Genomic DNA, 15019 nt, shown 5'->3' with positions numbered 1-15019 from the left:
GAGAGAGAGAGAGAGAGAGAGAGAGAGAGAGAGAGAGAGAGAGAGAGCGAGAGAGAACTCAGTAAACCACACACGAACACACGGAGAGACACAGGTGTTTAATAATATACTCACCATCGTGCGTCGCCCAGTCCGGTCGCGACGCTTCCCCCACGGGCGACGTCAAGTCCTGCATCATCGTGAAGGGCGTAGACCTCTCGCTTGCATCCACGGGCCTGCACGGCTGCTCCGGCGCTGGGGACTCACGGTACGGCCCGTAGTACGGCAGCTGCGACGGAGGTGCGTCAGGCACATGCTCGTAGTATTTCTCCGGCGGTTGCTCATCCCAGTGTTCTCTGTCGGAAGCCTGCGATTCAGCCTCCTGCTGCTGCTGCTGCTGCTGCTGTTGATCGGCTGCACCAGGTTCGATACCTGGTGAAACAGGCTGCGCTTGCTCTTGCCCAGACGGGGACGCCTGCTGGACATGTTGCTCCTCCTTCTGCTCCGCCGCCTGTTCGATCGCTGGCTTCTTCTTCTTCTTCGAGCGCGGTTTCGGCGGCGGCCATACGGTCATCGTGCCCGCGTTGCGCATCAGCGGAGAGAACTGCACGCCGCGGCTCGCCGAGCGCGGAGTCACCTGCACTCCGAAGTCCGTCTGGGAGAAGCGGTTGAAGTAGGGATCCCACTGCGTCGCTTTGTTCCGCACGACGCCCTGGCGTTTCGCGCGGCACTGCGTCGACGCGTTTATCGGCAGACATATCGGCTGCCACTGCGTGCTCTTGTCCGCCACGTCCGCCGCTGTGTCTGCGGCAGTAGCTGCTGGCTTCATATCCCGGCGGCTATCCGCTTCATCTGGCACGCTGCTCTCTTCCTCAGCATCCGCTCCGACGGATACGCTGCGCATGGCGGGAGCCGCGATTGCATCAGTGCCGCGCTCACGTGTTACCGCGTGTTCGTAGGGCGGCTGTGCGCTGCTGCTGCTGCTCGCTGTTGCCACCTCGTCAGCTTGTACGGCATCTGCAGCACGTGGCGGCGCACGTGGCTGTGATCCCTGCATCGGGGCCTGCGCGGCTCGCGGCAGCGGCGGAGAGCCCTCCTCAATCTCCGTCGTGTCGTCACGCTCGTCGTCGTCGTCGTCTTGCTGGCCGGTTAGCGACACGAGATGACGAGTGACGACGTAGCCGTCGTTTGTCTGTGTCACGGCGCTGTGGCCGCGGGCGTCCGGCACGTACCCGAGCGCGGTTTGCGTCGATGATTCCTCAAGTTCGCGAACCTGTGTCTGCGTCGAGTTCGCATTGCCGGACGGCGCTGCTGCTGCTGCTGCTGGCGGTGACCGCTCAGCTGGTTGGCCCAGATCTCGACTCGCGCTGCTTGACAGCTGGGGCCTGGATGCTGCTGATTGAAGGAGTGGCTCATCACTCTCTAGCTGCGGGGAAACCTGCCCGCCGCCGACGTCGGCTGCGGCCGTGATAGGTGCGTCCGGAACGCGAATGATCATCGGAAGGATGATAGGTTCTTGCTTGTCAGTCTGTACGCCGCTATCGCTTAACACGACCGCCCGTTTCTCGGCCTGTTTCTCGGCTGGTCCTCTTACCTGTTGATCATCCTGCACTGCTGTGAGCAACGGCACCGCCACAGGCGTCGGTACTGCTGCCGCTACAGGCGTCGGTACTTCTGACGGTGACGCTGCAGGCGTCGGCATCTGTGACGGTGACGCTGCAGGCGTCGGCATCTGTGACGGTGACGCTGCTGGCGTCGGCAGCACTTCCTCTAACGGCGGCGTCTGCGTGCGCCTTTCGGCGCGCTCGCACGTCGTCTGCGTGCGTCGTGTCGACGTTTTCGTGACGCTCGCCTGCGTCTGCGTCGTGCGCTGCTGCACGGGTACCGCCGTCTGCGTCTGTATGTTGTTGTTCGCCTCGCCCGGCGACGCCGCGCGGCGACCGCTGCTGTCGGCGTCGCCTCCTTGTTCGTCGTCGCCACTCACCGGTGTCGCTGCCGAACGCATTCTCGTCGCTAGCACTACGGCGAGGCCGGCGATAACGACGACGGCTCCTCCGACGACGGGAAGCGATCCGACCATCTCCGAGAGAGCGATTAGCAGGTGGTCCGCCATGATGGCACCCGTTCTGCGCCACACCTGTTGTGCTGCGGCTGTCTGGCCGGGGCGGCGGCGGCGGCGGTACACGCGCTGCAACACGTACTACGCACCTTACACACTATCGCGCGCGCGGAGACTGAGACGCGTGCGCGCTGGCAACGCTTTGTGTATCCGGTCCGATCAGAGTGCGCACCACGCCCACTTTTCCGACCTCGGGCGACGCGCGCCGGCAAGCATGTACTAGCGGTACGCCCACGTGCCTGCGACGCTGGACGACACGTGAGAATGCACACAATCGCTCGCTCGCGCGCAGCTACAGATGCAGGGTATATCACGATATCACCTCGCGGAATTTTCGTTGGAGTTTTCGTCGCAAAACTAATACAATCGGCACGCTATACGTGTAATAATGTGCTCGCATGCGACCACGGGTAAATCGATATATATACCGTCTTCAGAGCGCAGCCAGTGTTCTATATTAAAACATTTGCTTGATTTAACAGGTTCCTTGAAGCATGACACGAAAAATTCCGTGCGATGAAATTTCACACGTCAACTTCGTAGTTACGTAGGGTACACTGAAAACGTTGTCGATTAATTACTGTAGGTAATACACACAGCTGCAATATTACTGTAGAGTTGCTCGCACACAATGTATCCGGCACGTTTTCACTATTCAAGGCCGTCGTCCTGGCGATATGCTCTCGATCGAAGTAGGTTGCATAGATATCGTTACAAAATCCATTGACAAACTGTGGCAGCTAACGCAGGCCTACGTCGAAAATAAGGTTTACACTAGAGAGGCGTGTGGTAGCTAGGATCAGCCATAGGAAAACCTGCTGACTAATACGCATGTACTATATTCTCAGATCAATATAAGCGATTCTACTGCCGCTCGTGTACGTTGTCTGAATATACAGACTGTATTTCAACAAGAATAGACAGAACTTTGCGCCATAGAATATTTACAGTGTCAGAGGAAAATACATGCCCGCTTGCATGAAAAAAAACGTCAATCGTTTTGCTATATGATTAAAAGCTGTGTTAGACTATTTGTAAAGCAATGAGGAAATCTAAGCAATCTAAATCAATTCTATCTACTTCATAGTTCTGCTGTTTCCCAAATTTAGTGACGTGACAAACGGAGTGTGAACGCGGCACCCGGCAGTTAGATGCGATATTGTATGACTACTAGGCACTTAGGATATGACTACTAGGCACTTAAAAAAAAAAAAAACCCTACCCTAACCCTAACCTAACCTAAACCCTAACCCTAACCTAACCTTAACCCTAACTTTTTTTTATTTAAAAAAAATTAAATTAAATTAAAGTGCCTAGTAGTCATACAATATCGCATCTAACTGCCGAGTGCGTGAACGCGTGCGGGCAGGGGGGGGGGGTGAACACGCGCGAGTCCACGTGCGCGCATATAACAATCTTCCGGTGCCGTGGTTTTTAATTGGGGTGTAACGTCGGCGCACCCCCTAGCTAAATGTCATTACTGCAGGTAGAACACGCTGGTTGGTTCAATTACAATGTAGTTACATGCGTCATTTAGAACACATTTCCACGTTTGACAAACATGAATGGGAACAAAAACGAAAGAGCCACGGCGTGTATAAGGGTCTTCTCCCTGTTAATTATAGCTGATTGATTACTGCAAATATACAATGAAAATGTTGTTAATGTCTTCAATAACTGTCTTAGTATATAGTTTTTGATAAGGGATGTGGGTAAATATTCCACAAATCAGAAGGGTGTACAGTTTATGTAGCTTCAAAAAAATGTAGTTTATTTGACCTATAAAACATCTTACTCTCTATCATCTGATTATCTCACACCTGATTATCTATCAAAACAGGCCAGGAACAAACAGGCTATACCTAAGGCTAAGATAACAATTATCTATTGCATAGACGCGATAAACAATCATGTATAAGTAATACGTTGGTGTAGTACATGTATGAACTTAATCACTTCGATAGGATAAAAGCCCAAATGGGCGACAAATATATTCTCTAGGAGAGCTATATCATATGCTATGTTATTTGCTATAATACTAATAGCTGGCTCAGAGAAACGTGGTCATGTAAGCTAAGGCTGCAATATGATATAGTTAGTATATATACACTCCAGACGTTTAATATGACAGCCGCATCGCGGGCATGCAATATTAGCAGGTATTAACGTGAATTAACATATGTACCTTGGAGGACAACCCTTGGGTTATTAGCACTGTGACAGTTAACTATAAGTAGCTCCTCTGACAGAGGCTGAGCTAGTGAATGCAGAATGGGACACACCGCATGTAATATGATAGATATATAGGCCAACAATAATCTAACCCAACAAGAGCAAGCAAAAATGTAACTAACCTCCTCATAACCTCATAAGTGATAATAACTCTACTATATCTAGCAATATGATATCCCAGCCGTTGCAGAACAAACCTTCGATTTCAATGTCAAACTGAATAAAGTCCATTAATTCATTTTTGATAAAATAACAATGAATCAGGAGAACCATATCATATATGGGAGAACATAAAGCAGAGTCTATCTTATTAACATTAATTTACGCCCGAATAAATCACACAAAGTGACAACACTGTCAATTGCCGCCAAAGTCAAACCATCTATGGTCAAACAGATATTACTCAGTCAACTTATTGGCGAATTTCAATTTGTCAATTTTGGTGAACTATTAGTATTACTATAGGCCTAGACTTAATTTAGTTTATATCTTTAATCTGTTATCATTTATCTTTAGACTATAGGTAATATCTTTAGTCAGTTAGTACTAGACACGCTATATATTGTATATATCATACTCAATATTGCTAGAATAACATATCTGAAGTAAATTGTATGCATTACCTTCGTCGTAGCAGTGTGGTCATCGTTTTGACTACGACAAGAATGACTACGACCATACCGGCATACGACAAAATAATGTTATTCGAAGATGCGCGCCGTTTTGTCAATCGGGTACCCTCGGTGCCTCGGACCATTCAGAGAATAGCGTGGCTGTTTTCTAGGCATGACGGGAAGAGTCGAATGGGTTTTCCGATTGGCCGTTTTGTCTGTACTGCAGTGGCATGACAACATTTACCAGTCGGTGGCGCCACCTAGTGAAGATACCACTTAACTTTATCACGTTAGGCGCTTTATGCTCCCCCAAAACCTGTCCAGTCTATAAAGAGGGAATGTACACCCGAAAACGCATTAGTAGTTGAGCGGAGTGTGGAAGAGGGTAAAGGAAGGCGAAAGAGACGGGTAGAATAGGATACAATCGGTGATAGGCGGGTAGCAAGCGGGCTACTCCTGTTTTAGTTATATATACGCTTCTACATGGGTATTTGATTAGGCAAGAGGTCCTTCCGTTTCGAGTTGCACCTTCCGCTGAGATTGTCTTACACAAAAATGAATCGGATTGCTTTAATAGCGGTGGTTTCGCTTCTTGTACTTTGTGATATTCATGTCGTGGTCGGGCAGAGAGGTCACAGAGGAAACCGGACGAGAGGCTCGATCTGTGGAAGTGGGTTCACATCATCATTGATTAAAGACGCGTGCACAGGTAAGGGTTCATCGTATATAATAGCGATCATATGTAAATCATACTAGATTAAAAACATTTTCATCCAAAATGTTCGACATTCTTGATATAACAAGCACTAATGCAATGATTTACATGAGAACATGTTTCTGTGTCTGTTATAACCTCCCAGATCAAACATATTTGATTTGATCATACACGAGCCACCCAGCCAGCGATTTTCTTGCTCCTACACATGCGTGCTTGTACTCAGTTGAAAACATACAACTATGATATAATATCTTATGCATCTGCGCGCGTCTTGATAAACACTTACAACTTGTGATGAGTGGGGAGCAATCTCAAGTAATAGATTTATTCTAATGGCTTGCTCGGTATATATATTTGGTAATAGTTAATGATATTGTCAGGTATATTGTTGCGTAGATGTGAATGCGTTCTGCTTAGCTTCAGTGGCGTTAATTCGTATGTGCACGCATGAAGCTGATTACAGCGTCACCCGAAATCAAATTGTAAAGACATAGTTCAAATAATTTTCCATCCTTTGCTTGGAACAAAAGCATTATTTGCATTGCAGCAACAATATAAGCTATATAAAGTTAAAGGTTAAATGAATACGTCCGTTATGCGATTCACAAACCCAATGTAACGCTCACCACGGCTCTATGGCGCGGATATGTTTAAAGTGCGTAATCGCATTAAAGTTAATAGATTTTGCATGTTGGTCAATGACCGATGTTAGTAACCTCGTGACCAAGGACATACATGTGTTAAGTGCAGCCTTAATAAATTCCGTAACTCTCGCTTTCATCTATTCCATATAACCTCAGGTACTCATTCTAAATCCTGGAACCTGAATTCGCGCTCGCGCTGAGTAATTTCACGCTCGTGCGATACCACCCTGGGGACAAGGATTGCCAACCGGTTATGACAGCGTTGCCGTGAAAGTGAAAGTGCATTGAACCCCCATGTGGAAATCCTACCCTCATTTACTTTCTGCTCACGACCCTCGTTTTGTTTCGCGTTACCGGCTACGAATTTATATAGGGATGGGTGATGATATCATCATCTCAGAATATGTTACGAGCATCATCTATCATTCGGGTAGCTGTTTGGTTAACTGTGATATCTGTTCACGCGCCAAACGCTGTCTATACAGTGCGTCTGTCGGTTTTCATGCGTGACTTCATACCAAACAACCCACCTGTCTGGCTGTCACACAATGTGTCCACGTGCTTATTCGCGTGATTTGTATCAAATTTACTGTGCAATTATAGAAAAGGGGCCCTCTATAAATACGATGTTGACAGGTCTTGTGTATGCTGCTAATAGGAAGATATGTACACTTAAGTACCAGGTATACGTATAAATTCAATCTACGCGGTTGGGTTCGCCGGTGTTGCCGAATCGCAACTTTAGATGTTATTTGACTAAAATAATGTACGATATATAAAAGAGTTTATAGTATTCATTCATTCAGATATTAGAATTTATAGTATATAATTTTCTGTGGAGTAAATTGAATTTCGCATTATGGCAATAGTGAATGTACGGCAAAAGCATGTAGTGTAATTGCATGGAGATTTGTCAGGAATGTCATGCTCTTATGCGGCGGCTGAGGAATGGCAGGTACCTCTGTTTGTTCGTGGCCATCAACCTCTCACAGATCAACAAGATTACAAGGCGCGGTTCCTTGTTCAACAGTGCATGGCTGCATAACTGCTACCACTTCCCCAAAAAACATATAATGACGGCGCTCAAACAGGGAATCTTATACGTGTGGCGAAAACGGGTGAATGCCCGGTGGTGTCCGGATTCTTAATAGCTCGATCCTTTGTCACGCATTGCAACAGTGAGGCGTGAAGTATACACACGCATATAATATATATATATATATAGACATATATATATATACATATATATATATATATATATATATATATATATATTACATGATATATATAATATATTACATGATATATATTTTTCTTGTTATCACGTAATAAACCCAATCGATACTTTACGATACACACGCAGTAGCTCTTGTTAATTTCCTGCAGTGATTTCCTGTACGAACCATATTATGATGTGTTGTTCAAGTTCAATGCCTTGAAATGTTTTGAATTTGCGCTGGTAGGAATGTAGTGTACTAAGTTGTGTGATTATTTACTCCTGATGTAATGTAGATTATACGCATGAAAAATCAAACTATAGTCAATCACGCTTTTTAGCAAAATTAATGCATATGAAAACGGTTCCCATGACATTTTGTCGCGTTTATAATTGCAGACATCGACGAGTGCGATGAAGGTGAGGACGACTGCGACAAAAAAACTAGCCGATGTGTGAATACAGCCGGCAGTTATGAATGCAAGTGTTTGCGCGGTTACGGTGATTACGAAAACAATGGAACGCATTGCGAAGGTAACATAACGTCATGTACTATCTTTTGATATTATTATTATTTGCACGTTTACGTCTGACAGTGACAATGATAAAGTATAACGTTGACAAATCAAATGTGAACTTTAGTCTTTACCATTAGTCGCGTGGTTAACCGTTATTACTGACTACTGATTACAGGGATCATTTGTCATGCAAAAGGAGTTGTATCGATTGTCATCAACTGCAACTTATGATGCAGAGGCCGGTTCAGGGCCATACATGCTTTATGCTGTTTCTTTGATTCTTTTCAGATATTGATGAGTGTGCAGAAGAGACGGATAACTGTGACAATAATGCTCGCTGCATCAACACGGTTGGAAGCTTTGCTTGCCGGTGCATTACCCCGTTCTTTGTTGGTGATGGAATTCAGTGCTCCGGTAAGGTCACTAAAGAGCAGTGTCCTTTGTGAATGTATGTTGTGGATGTGTCCTGTTGATGTTTTGTGCATTATGTATCTTAATTCCACATTTCTTTTTCCCAATATCTTTTCATTCAACTAAACACTTATTCATTATAAAATTTTTCTCCTCTGAACTGATATAAATAGTGCGTAGTGCATGCTCATACCTACATTAGTGTTGTCGTAAACATATGATATTAAGTGTAGGCTTACATGGCTGAACTAATTTAGAATTATATGGTTCAATGTATAAAATAGATTTCATAAATTGCTTATTTATGAGACATGTTTCTCCAGCCATATAGTGCGTGTCATAAAGTGAGAGTATAACGTGCCAGTAGGTCATGGACCCTAACCAACCAGATTTGCTAACATTAGCATAAACGAAAGTGACTCATGCCTGATTCAATCTGATTTTCCAACCTACTAGGTATTTTCATGTTTTTTCTCACATACCGTACTATTTAAAGTGCAGTACTGATCTATTGTGTGTGTACATCGTTTAAATACACACAACCAGCTAACATTTAGATAAGATTGTGCAATGAACTATTGTTTCTGGGGTTTATTGTGCTGCCACTACTCCAGTGAGATTCTACTGTCATATAGCTGCAGGGCATGATAAGTAAACCAGTGTGTTAACCACTGAACCCCAGAAATAGAGATGAATGACACTGCCTGACCAACAGGTTCTGTCACTTTCACTTCTCTGTCATCACCTAGCTAGGGCCAGGCTGCTGCTCTGTGAGTTGCCGTCTACAGTTTAGGGTAGCAGAAGAGGCATGTTGCTGGGCAGGATGTGAATTCACCTCTGGGATTACACCCGTTACAAGTGTAAGCTCTGCACAACAGGTAGCTGAGTGTAGGCAGGTCCTTATAGGTGCATTGTTAGGGTCATGCTTTGTGTCCGGGAAAGTGAGCGATTTTATTTTGACAAACAGGTGTCTATATCCTCACAGCATACTGCAGTCCATGGGCCAGTAGCAAGAATTTGAGGTTGTTTTGGCTGTTCACCGAACAGGTTCTCACACAGTGTCTCACACTGATTGCTGACTGTAGACAATGAAATAAGTCTCACTCGCCTAATGATACAGGCAACCATCTGAGTTCCTGCTCATGAATATTCCCTGTTTTACACCTTTGTGGTCTACTGTGTTTACACAATCAGCTATATATGAGCTGCTATGGGATAGTTAGAATCTCTGTACAACCATAAAGGATGTTAATAGGATGTTTAGTTGGTTGATTGTATTAATGATGAATAAGACTAGACCTGATCCAATCTAGTATTTTTGATTACAGTTATAAGTTAAGTGTATCACAATTTTCTTAAATGCGTTTGGTAAGACTAATAGTTTGTTTGTTTTTATTTGTTTAGATGTGGATGAATGCACTGAACTAGACTCAAATCCTTGTGGAACAGATAGGATTTGTATCAATATAGATGTTGCACCTGGATACATTTGTGCATGTAGGTCATTCAGTAGTGATGTCACGATCATCGATTATACTCGATCATCGGTTGAACAGTGGCTTGAACCAAGCGCTTAGTGATGTCACGATCATCGATTATACTCGATCATCGGTTGAACAGTGGCTTGAACCAAGCGCTTGGTTATCAAAATACATAATCGATTTCATCGGGAAAAAAAAATTATAAAAAAATCGAAATAAATGTGTTACATTTGTGCATGTAGGTCATTCAGTATCAAGACCATAATTTGATCCCATGTTAAACTAATTTACATGGGTTCCATTTTTAAATGAAATTATTTGGTTGTGCTAACTGGTTTTGATCCGCATCAAGTTTGATGTTAAAATTTAAATCACACATTTTGACATGGATGCTGCGAATGCTAAATTGCAGAGCATGGAAGTGTCAGTATATATAACACAATCACTGATTCAAAAGGAATTTTCCAGGAATGTGCATTTATTTCATGAGTATTACAGAGTCCAATCAAGGGTTGTGTAATACGGTACCCGACATATGTTTACAGTTAGACCTCGATTATCCGAACGAGACGGGCAGGGAGTATTTTGGGCGGATAACTGATTGTTCGGATAACTAATCTGAGCGTAAATCTTAAATCTAAATCCTAAATTATTGATAACATCTGAATAGTGGGTGACCCAACGGGTCACGGGTGGTCTAGTGGCGTATTAAATATTCACAGAACCTTGAGATCTTGTTCGGATAATTGATGTTCGGATAACCGAAGTTTGACTGTATAGGATTAGACTAATGCACACACATGAAATGAGTGTATATGAGTGACCATAATGTTATTTGTAAATTCCTGTGTCATTGTAGCGGGAGGAGATAGTTGTTAACAATCTTATCCCTTGCCTTTGTAGCTGACACAGACGAATGTGAGAAAGACAATGGAAGATGCCCAGACGATTCTATGTGTGAGAACTACATTGGCGGCTTTCGTTGCCTTTGTGACAAGCCAGGTTACCACACAGATGGCTTCAATGAAACCTGCACAGGTAGATGCTTTGTGGCAGTGAAAGCACCAATAATTAATTTCTTTTTGCTGTAAACGTACTTGCCCATCATAAATGGAGCCTGGCCAACCATTGTGTTAGCCTGAACATTCACTATATATAAATAAGATGATATATGCATATTACTAGATTATATGTTTTAGCAAATGGAGAAAAATGGAGATCTCTATTATGTACTCTTGATATTAACAAGTAAGAGTAAACAAGTAACAAGTTAACAATCGTGCATTTTATGGAGTATGTAGAGCTGCGATTTACAGGTGAGAATTCTGTACTGCCACCATAACTTAGCAGTGTGAGTGATTTTCAGATATTGATGAATGCAAAATGAACGTGACACTATGCGATCCTAATGCCTTTTGCTTCAACACCGATGGCAGCTTCTTTTGTGAATGTGCGGCAGAGTTCTGGAGAGGCAATGGGATTGTTTGTTCTGGTAAGGCTTGACCTGCTGCAGTTTAACATTCAAGGTCCTGTTTTTTTAGCTCAGCTGACGAAGTCAGATGCAGCTAGTAGAATCGCATGATTGTCTGTCCGTGCGTCCGTCTGTCAATAGTTTTGCACAAATCTTAACCGCTCGGCGTACGGTCTTGATATTCGGGACATCGTGGGGATCGCAAAAAGGACTCGGGATGTCGAATTTGGGGGGGTCAAGGGTCAAAGGTCAAGATGTGTCAATGGAGGGGGAATATTTTCCCCTTAACTTAAGGTATAGGAGGAAATACGGAATTATGGCACAAATCTCAACGGCTCGACCTACGCTCTTAATATTCGATGTATAGTGTGATGGGGAGGAAACCCATCACTAGCGCGAAATTGGAGGTTACAAATCAAAGGGCAGTGGGGGAAAGGTCGGATATCAGACATTTTCTGAGGGCCTGGTCTAACGGACCGAGTGCAAAACCTTTTTGTTTCAGCGGTGACCTATCATTTTTATCACTTTATTGAAAGGACCATGAAATCTACTTTCCGCTGACGTGCGAAGAGTAAGTGTCTGATAACCTTTTGACCCTCAAAGGAGGGTTAAACATGGATTTGTTGACTATTAACAAAGGACTGAACTGCTTTTGCTATTAGAGCCCCCTCCACCTGCCCCTCCCCCACCCTCCCCCTCGACCCTTCCCCCACCACCACCACTACGCTCGACGCATATCCATGATAACGTTAATATAGCGAAGTCATTAAAGTTACACAGCTGTATCTTTATTACTGTACTACCAGTAGGTATAGCAAAGCCTATCATAGATTTTAGATCTGTATTAATAGTATCCTAGATATATGCTCTGAGCGCGAACGCGGTGGCAGGAGGGCGCACTTGATTTGGTTGCCAGTGAGTTTATCAGAAGAATACCTGGCTACAGTACACGTCAGTTGAGCGCTGTCGCTCTGTGGCACTTGTTTTGTAATTTTCATGTAACGTGATGTGGATTTCATAATGACTTGTAAAATGGACAAACAGCGGTTCTCGACTGTGTTTCATTGTAATGACTGTTCTACAAGGCTGCAGCTATAATATATATTAAAGGACCAGTCCTAGTGGTTACAATCTGATTTACACCTTTTGTAAATCGAAATCTATACAATCACCCTTTTTTATTCATAATTTTTTTTAATCTTTTAGATGTCAATGAATGTTTGGAGGGAAATCCTTGTGGACAGAATCAGGAATGTGTCAATATTGTGGGTCCTCCTGGTTACAAGTGTAACGTCATTGGTAAGTAATTTGCACATGTAGCTTATAGTTTATGAAATGTGAATTTTAATTTCTAGTTTAATATGCCAGGTGTAGGTTTGCCTTTCTATTGTGTGTTGTGAAATTTATTAAATGATTGATACTATAATGTAACGTATTATAGCTTACTGTAAATTATAGAAAGTTCTTTCACGTTTACGCTAACTCATTCATTTGTTTACCTTAAAGAATGTTTTCAAAAATTTTAGGTGATATTTTTGCAGGCCTTTTAAGTAAATCACGTGACCTCTTGCCTGCTTGTGCTTGACCTGCCTTTTCACATGTATCTACCTTTTAAATTTTTGATATATATATTTTTCTCCCTAATATGTGATGTTTTTTGTGCCAACAGATGAAGATGATTGCAGATTGAATGAGGATATTTGCAATGAAAATGCAGTGTGTTCTCAGATTCAGGAAAGGAATATAGACACCTATAGATGCAGTTGTCTTCCAGGTTATACTGGAGATGGAATCAATTGTCGTGGTGAGTGCAAGATTTTTATTACCCGCACAGTTTTTATATAAAGTGTGGTCCTGCTATTGAAATTATAATTATGGTGTTAATATTATTAATTAATAGTCGTAATAATTATACTAAATACAAAAGTATAATATAATATATTATCTTAAATATAACAGGTATGTAATATGTAAATTTATATACATGTTAAAAATGTTTTGATATATTACGATTTGACTCCGGTGTATTTTGACATGCAGTAAACGATCAATCTATCCTTGGCCTTGGTCCTGATCATGAAGGGTTGGGGTGCGATACACTTCCATTTTAATTCACGCTGAGGGGCTTGATCTCCCTATATTTTCTGAGCTAAATTAATTGCGCTAACAATAGGTGCCCAGCTGACACATAACGTTTCCACAACGTTGCTAGAATATTGTAGTTTGGTTATGTCAGGAATAATGTGTCTGGTGTCTGATGGTGTACTGCCCCGTTTGCACTTTGATATCTGTTATAGCTGTTATATCTCGTCGTTGCAGATGTTAATGAATGCAAGAATGAACACGTTTGTGATGTCGAGACCTCTACCTGTGAGAACACGGATGGCAGCTTCTTGTGCGCGTGTAATGTTGGATACAAATCCGATCCTAACGATGACACACAATGTAGAGGTAAATTCACAACTTTTTAAATTCAACACGGGAATATTACAGTTGTTCATGTTGTTCGTTTGAGACTTAGATTTGGTGAAATGGAGCAGATAATTTATGGACAGCTCATCGGACTTAGACTGAATATTAACAGCTTACATGGCTTAGGCCCTTATTTTTCATACATGTGGAAATTTATCACATATTGATAGGTGATATCTAATATTGAATCTAATCTATTGCATGTCTAAACTTTTAGATTCGAATGAGTGTGCAGTGGGTATGTCGTACTGTCAACCTGAGGCCGAGTGCGAGAATTTGGTGGGAAGCTTTGAATGCCACTGTAACAAGAAAGGCTTCGAGGGTGATGGGGAGTACATGTGTAGTGGTGAGTATGATTGTGATCACTGTGATCAGTGTGATGATGTTCATTAGAATGATGACCTTGATTAAAATAACATTTATGGTGTATCGATTAGGAAGTTTTTAAGGAGGATTGGAGAACTATTATGACGAAAATTATATGGAAAAGATTGATATCGTTGATATCGTCAATATTGATATTGTTGATATCGAAAAAATGTTTAAAAATACTAAAAAACTTCATAAAGGAATCTTAAGTGAGACCCCTGCAAAAATAGCAATTGTACGCATGAATGCACACGCACACTTACAATCAGCCTTTACAAATACATGCATATCTTCCCCTATAGTGAAGCAGTTTTTTTTATACTATTGGCAGACATGGATGAGTGTTCAACTGGCCTTGCAAGCTGTGACATGTATTCTACAATCTGTCGGAACTCTGATGGGAGTTACAGCTGCGACTGCCAACCAGGATTTAACCGAGTTGATCCATCCACTTGTAAAGGTTTGCATTTGATAGCCCAGATCTATCTGTATACGGGCAATACCTAAATTTTAGACTGAATATATTCTTTTTTTAAACTGTCTGTTTAGACATGTTAGATATGCGAAGTTAGCACGAAAATCTTCAAAGTTTTTCATTCCTCCCTTTAGATATTGATGAGTGTAATGTTGGATTGGACAACTGTGACCCACAGAAAGGTCACTGCCTGAACATCATGGGTAGCTTCCTATGCACGTGCATTAGGCCATACTGGACTGGAGACGGTGTTCACTGCTCTGGTGGGTTGCTTTTGCGATTAAAGCTTTGCGCATAAGA

The 15019-nt window shown here is 42.9% G+C and overlaps 2 protein-coding genes across 5 annotated transcripts in view; one reads left to right on the top strand and one right to left on the bottom strand.

Moving 5' to 3' along the window:
• Positions 1-4976, bottom strand: part of LOC106819151 — a 37162-nt gene extending 32186 nt beyond the window's left edge. Inside the window, exons 1-2 of one of the 2 annotated variants that reach the window (XM_014823836.1) lie at positions 4954-4976; positions 115-2167 (exon numbers count right to left, since the gene is read on the bottom strand). In XM_014823836.1, coding sequence (XP_014679322.1) covers positions 115-2092 — 1978 coding nt within the window. In that variant the 5' untranslated portion in view covers positions 2093-2167; positions 4954-4976. Of the gene's footprint in view, positions 1-114; positions 2312-4953 lie in introns of those variants that run through there. The other variant, XM_014823898.1, reaches the window with a different exon arrangement.
• Positions 4977-5314: 338 nt separating this feature from the next.
• The window catches only part of LOC106818906 (fibrillin-1-like), a gene marked incomplete in the record, with an annotated part of 31199 nt that continues 21494 nt past the window's right edge, over positions 5315-15019 (top strand). The window contains 12 exon segments of one of the 3 annotated variants that reach the window (XM_014823607.1): positions 5315-5653; positions 7922-8056; positions 8329-8454; positions 9856-9948; positions 10836-10970; positions 11299-11424; positions 12610-12702; positions 13073-13207; positions 13723-13854; positions 14093-14221; positions 14576-14704; positions 14854-14982. In XM_014823607.1, the coding sequence (XP_014679093.1) occupies positions 5500-5653; positions 7922-8056; positions 8329-8454; positions 9856-9948; positions 10836-10970; positions 11299-11424; positions 12610-12702; positions 13073-13207; positions 13723-13854; positions 14093-14221; positions 14576-14704; positions 14854-14982 (1516 nt within the window). 3 annotated transcript variants of the gene reach the window in all.

This window comes from Priapulus caudatus, unplaced genomic scaffold, assembly GCF_000485595.1.
Source record: "Priapulus caudatus unplaced genomic scaffold, Priapulus_caudatus-5.0.1 Scaffold2, whole genome shotgun sequence".
Classification (NCBI taxonomy): domain Eukaryota; kingdom Metazoa; phylum Priapulida; class Priapulimorpha; order Priapulimorphida; family Priapulidae; genus Priapulus; species Priapulus caudatus.
This window is presented reverse-complemented; position numbering and strand designations above follow the sequence as displayed.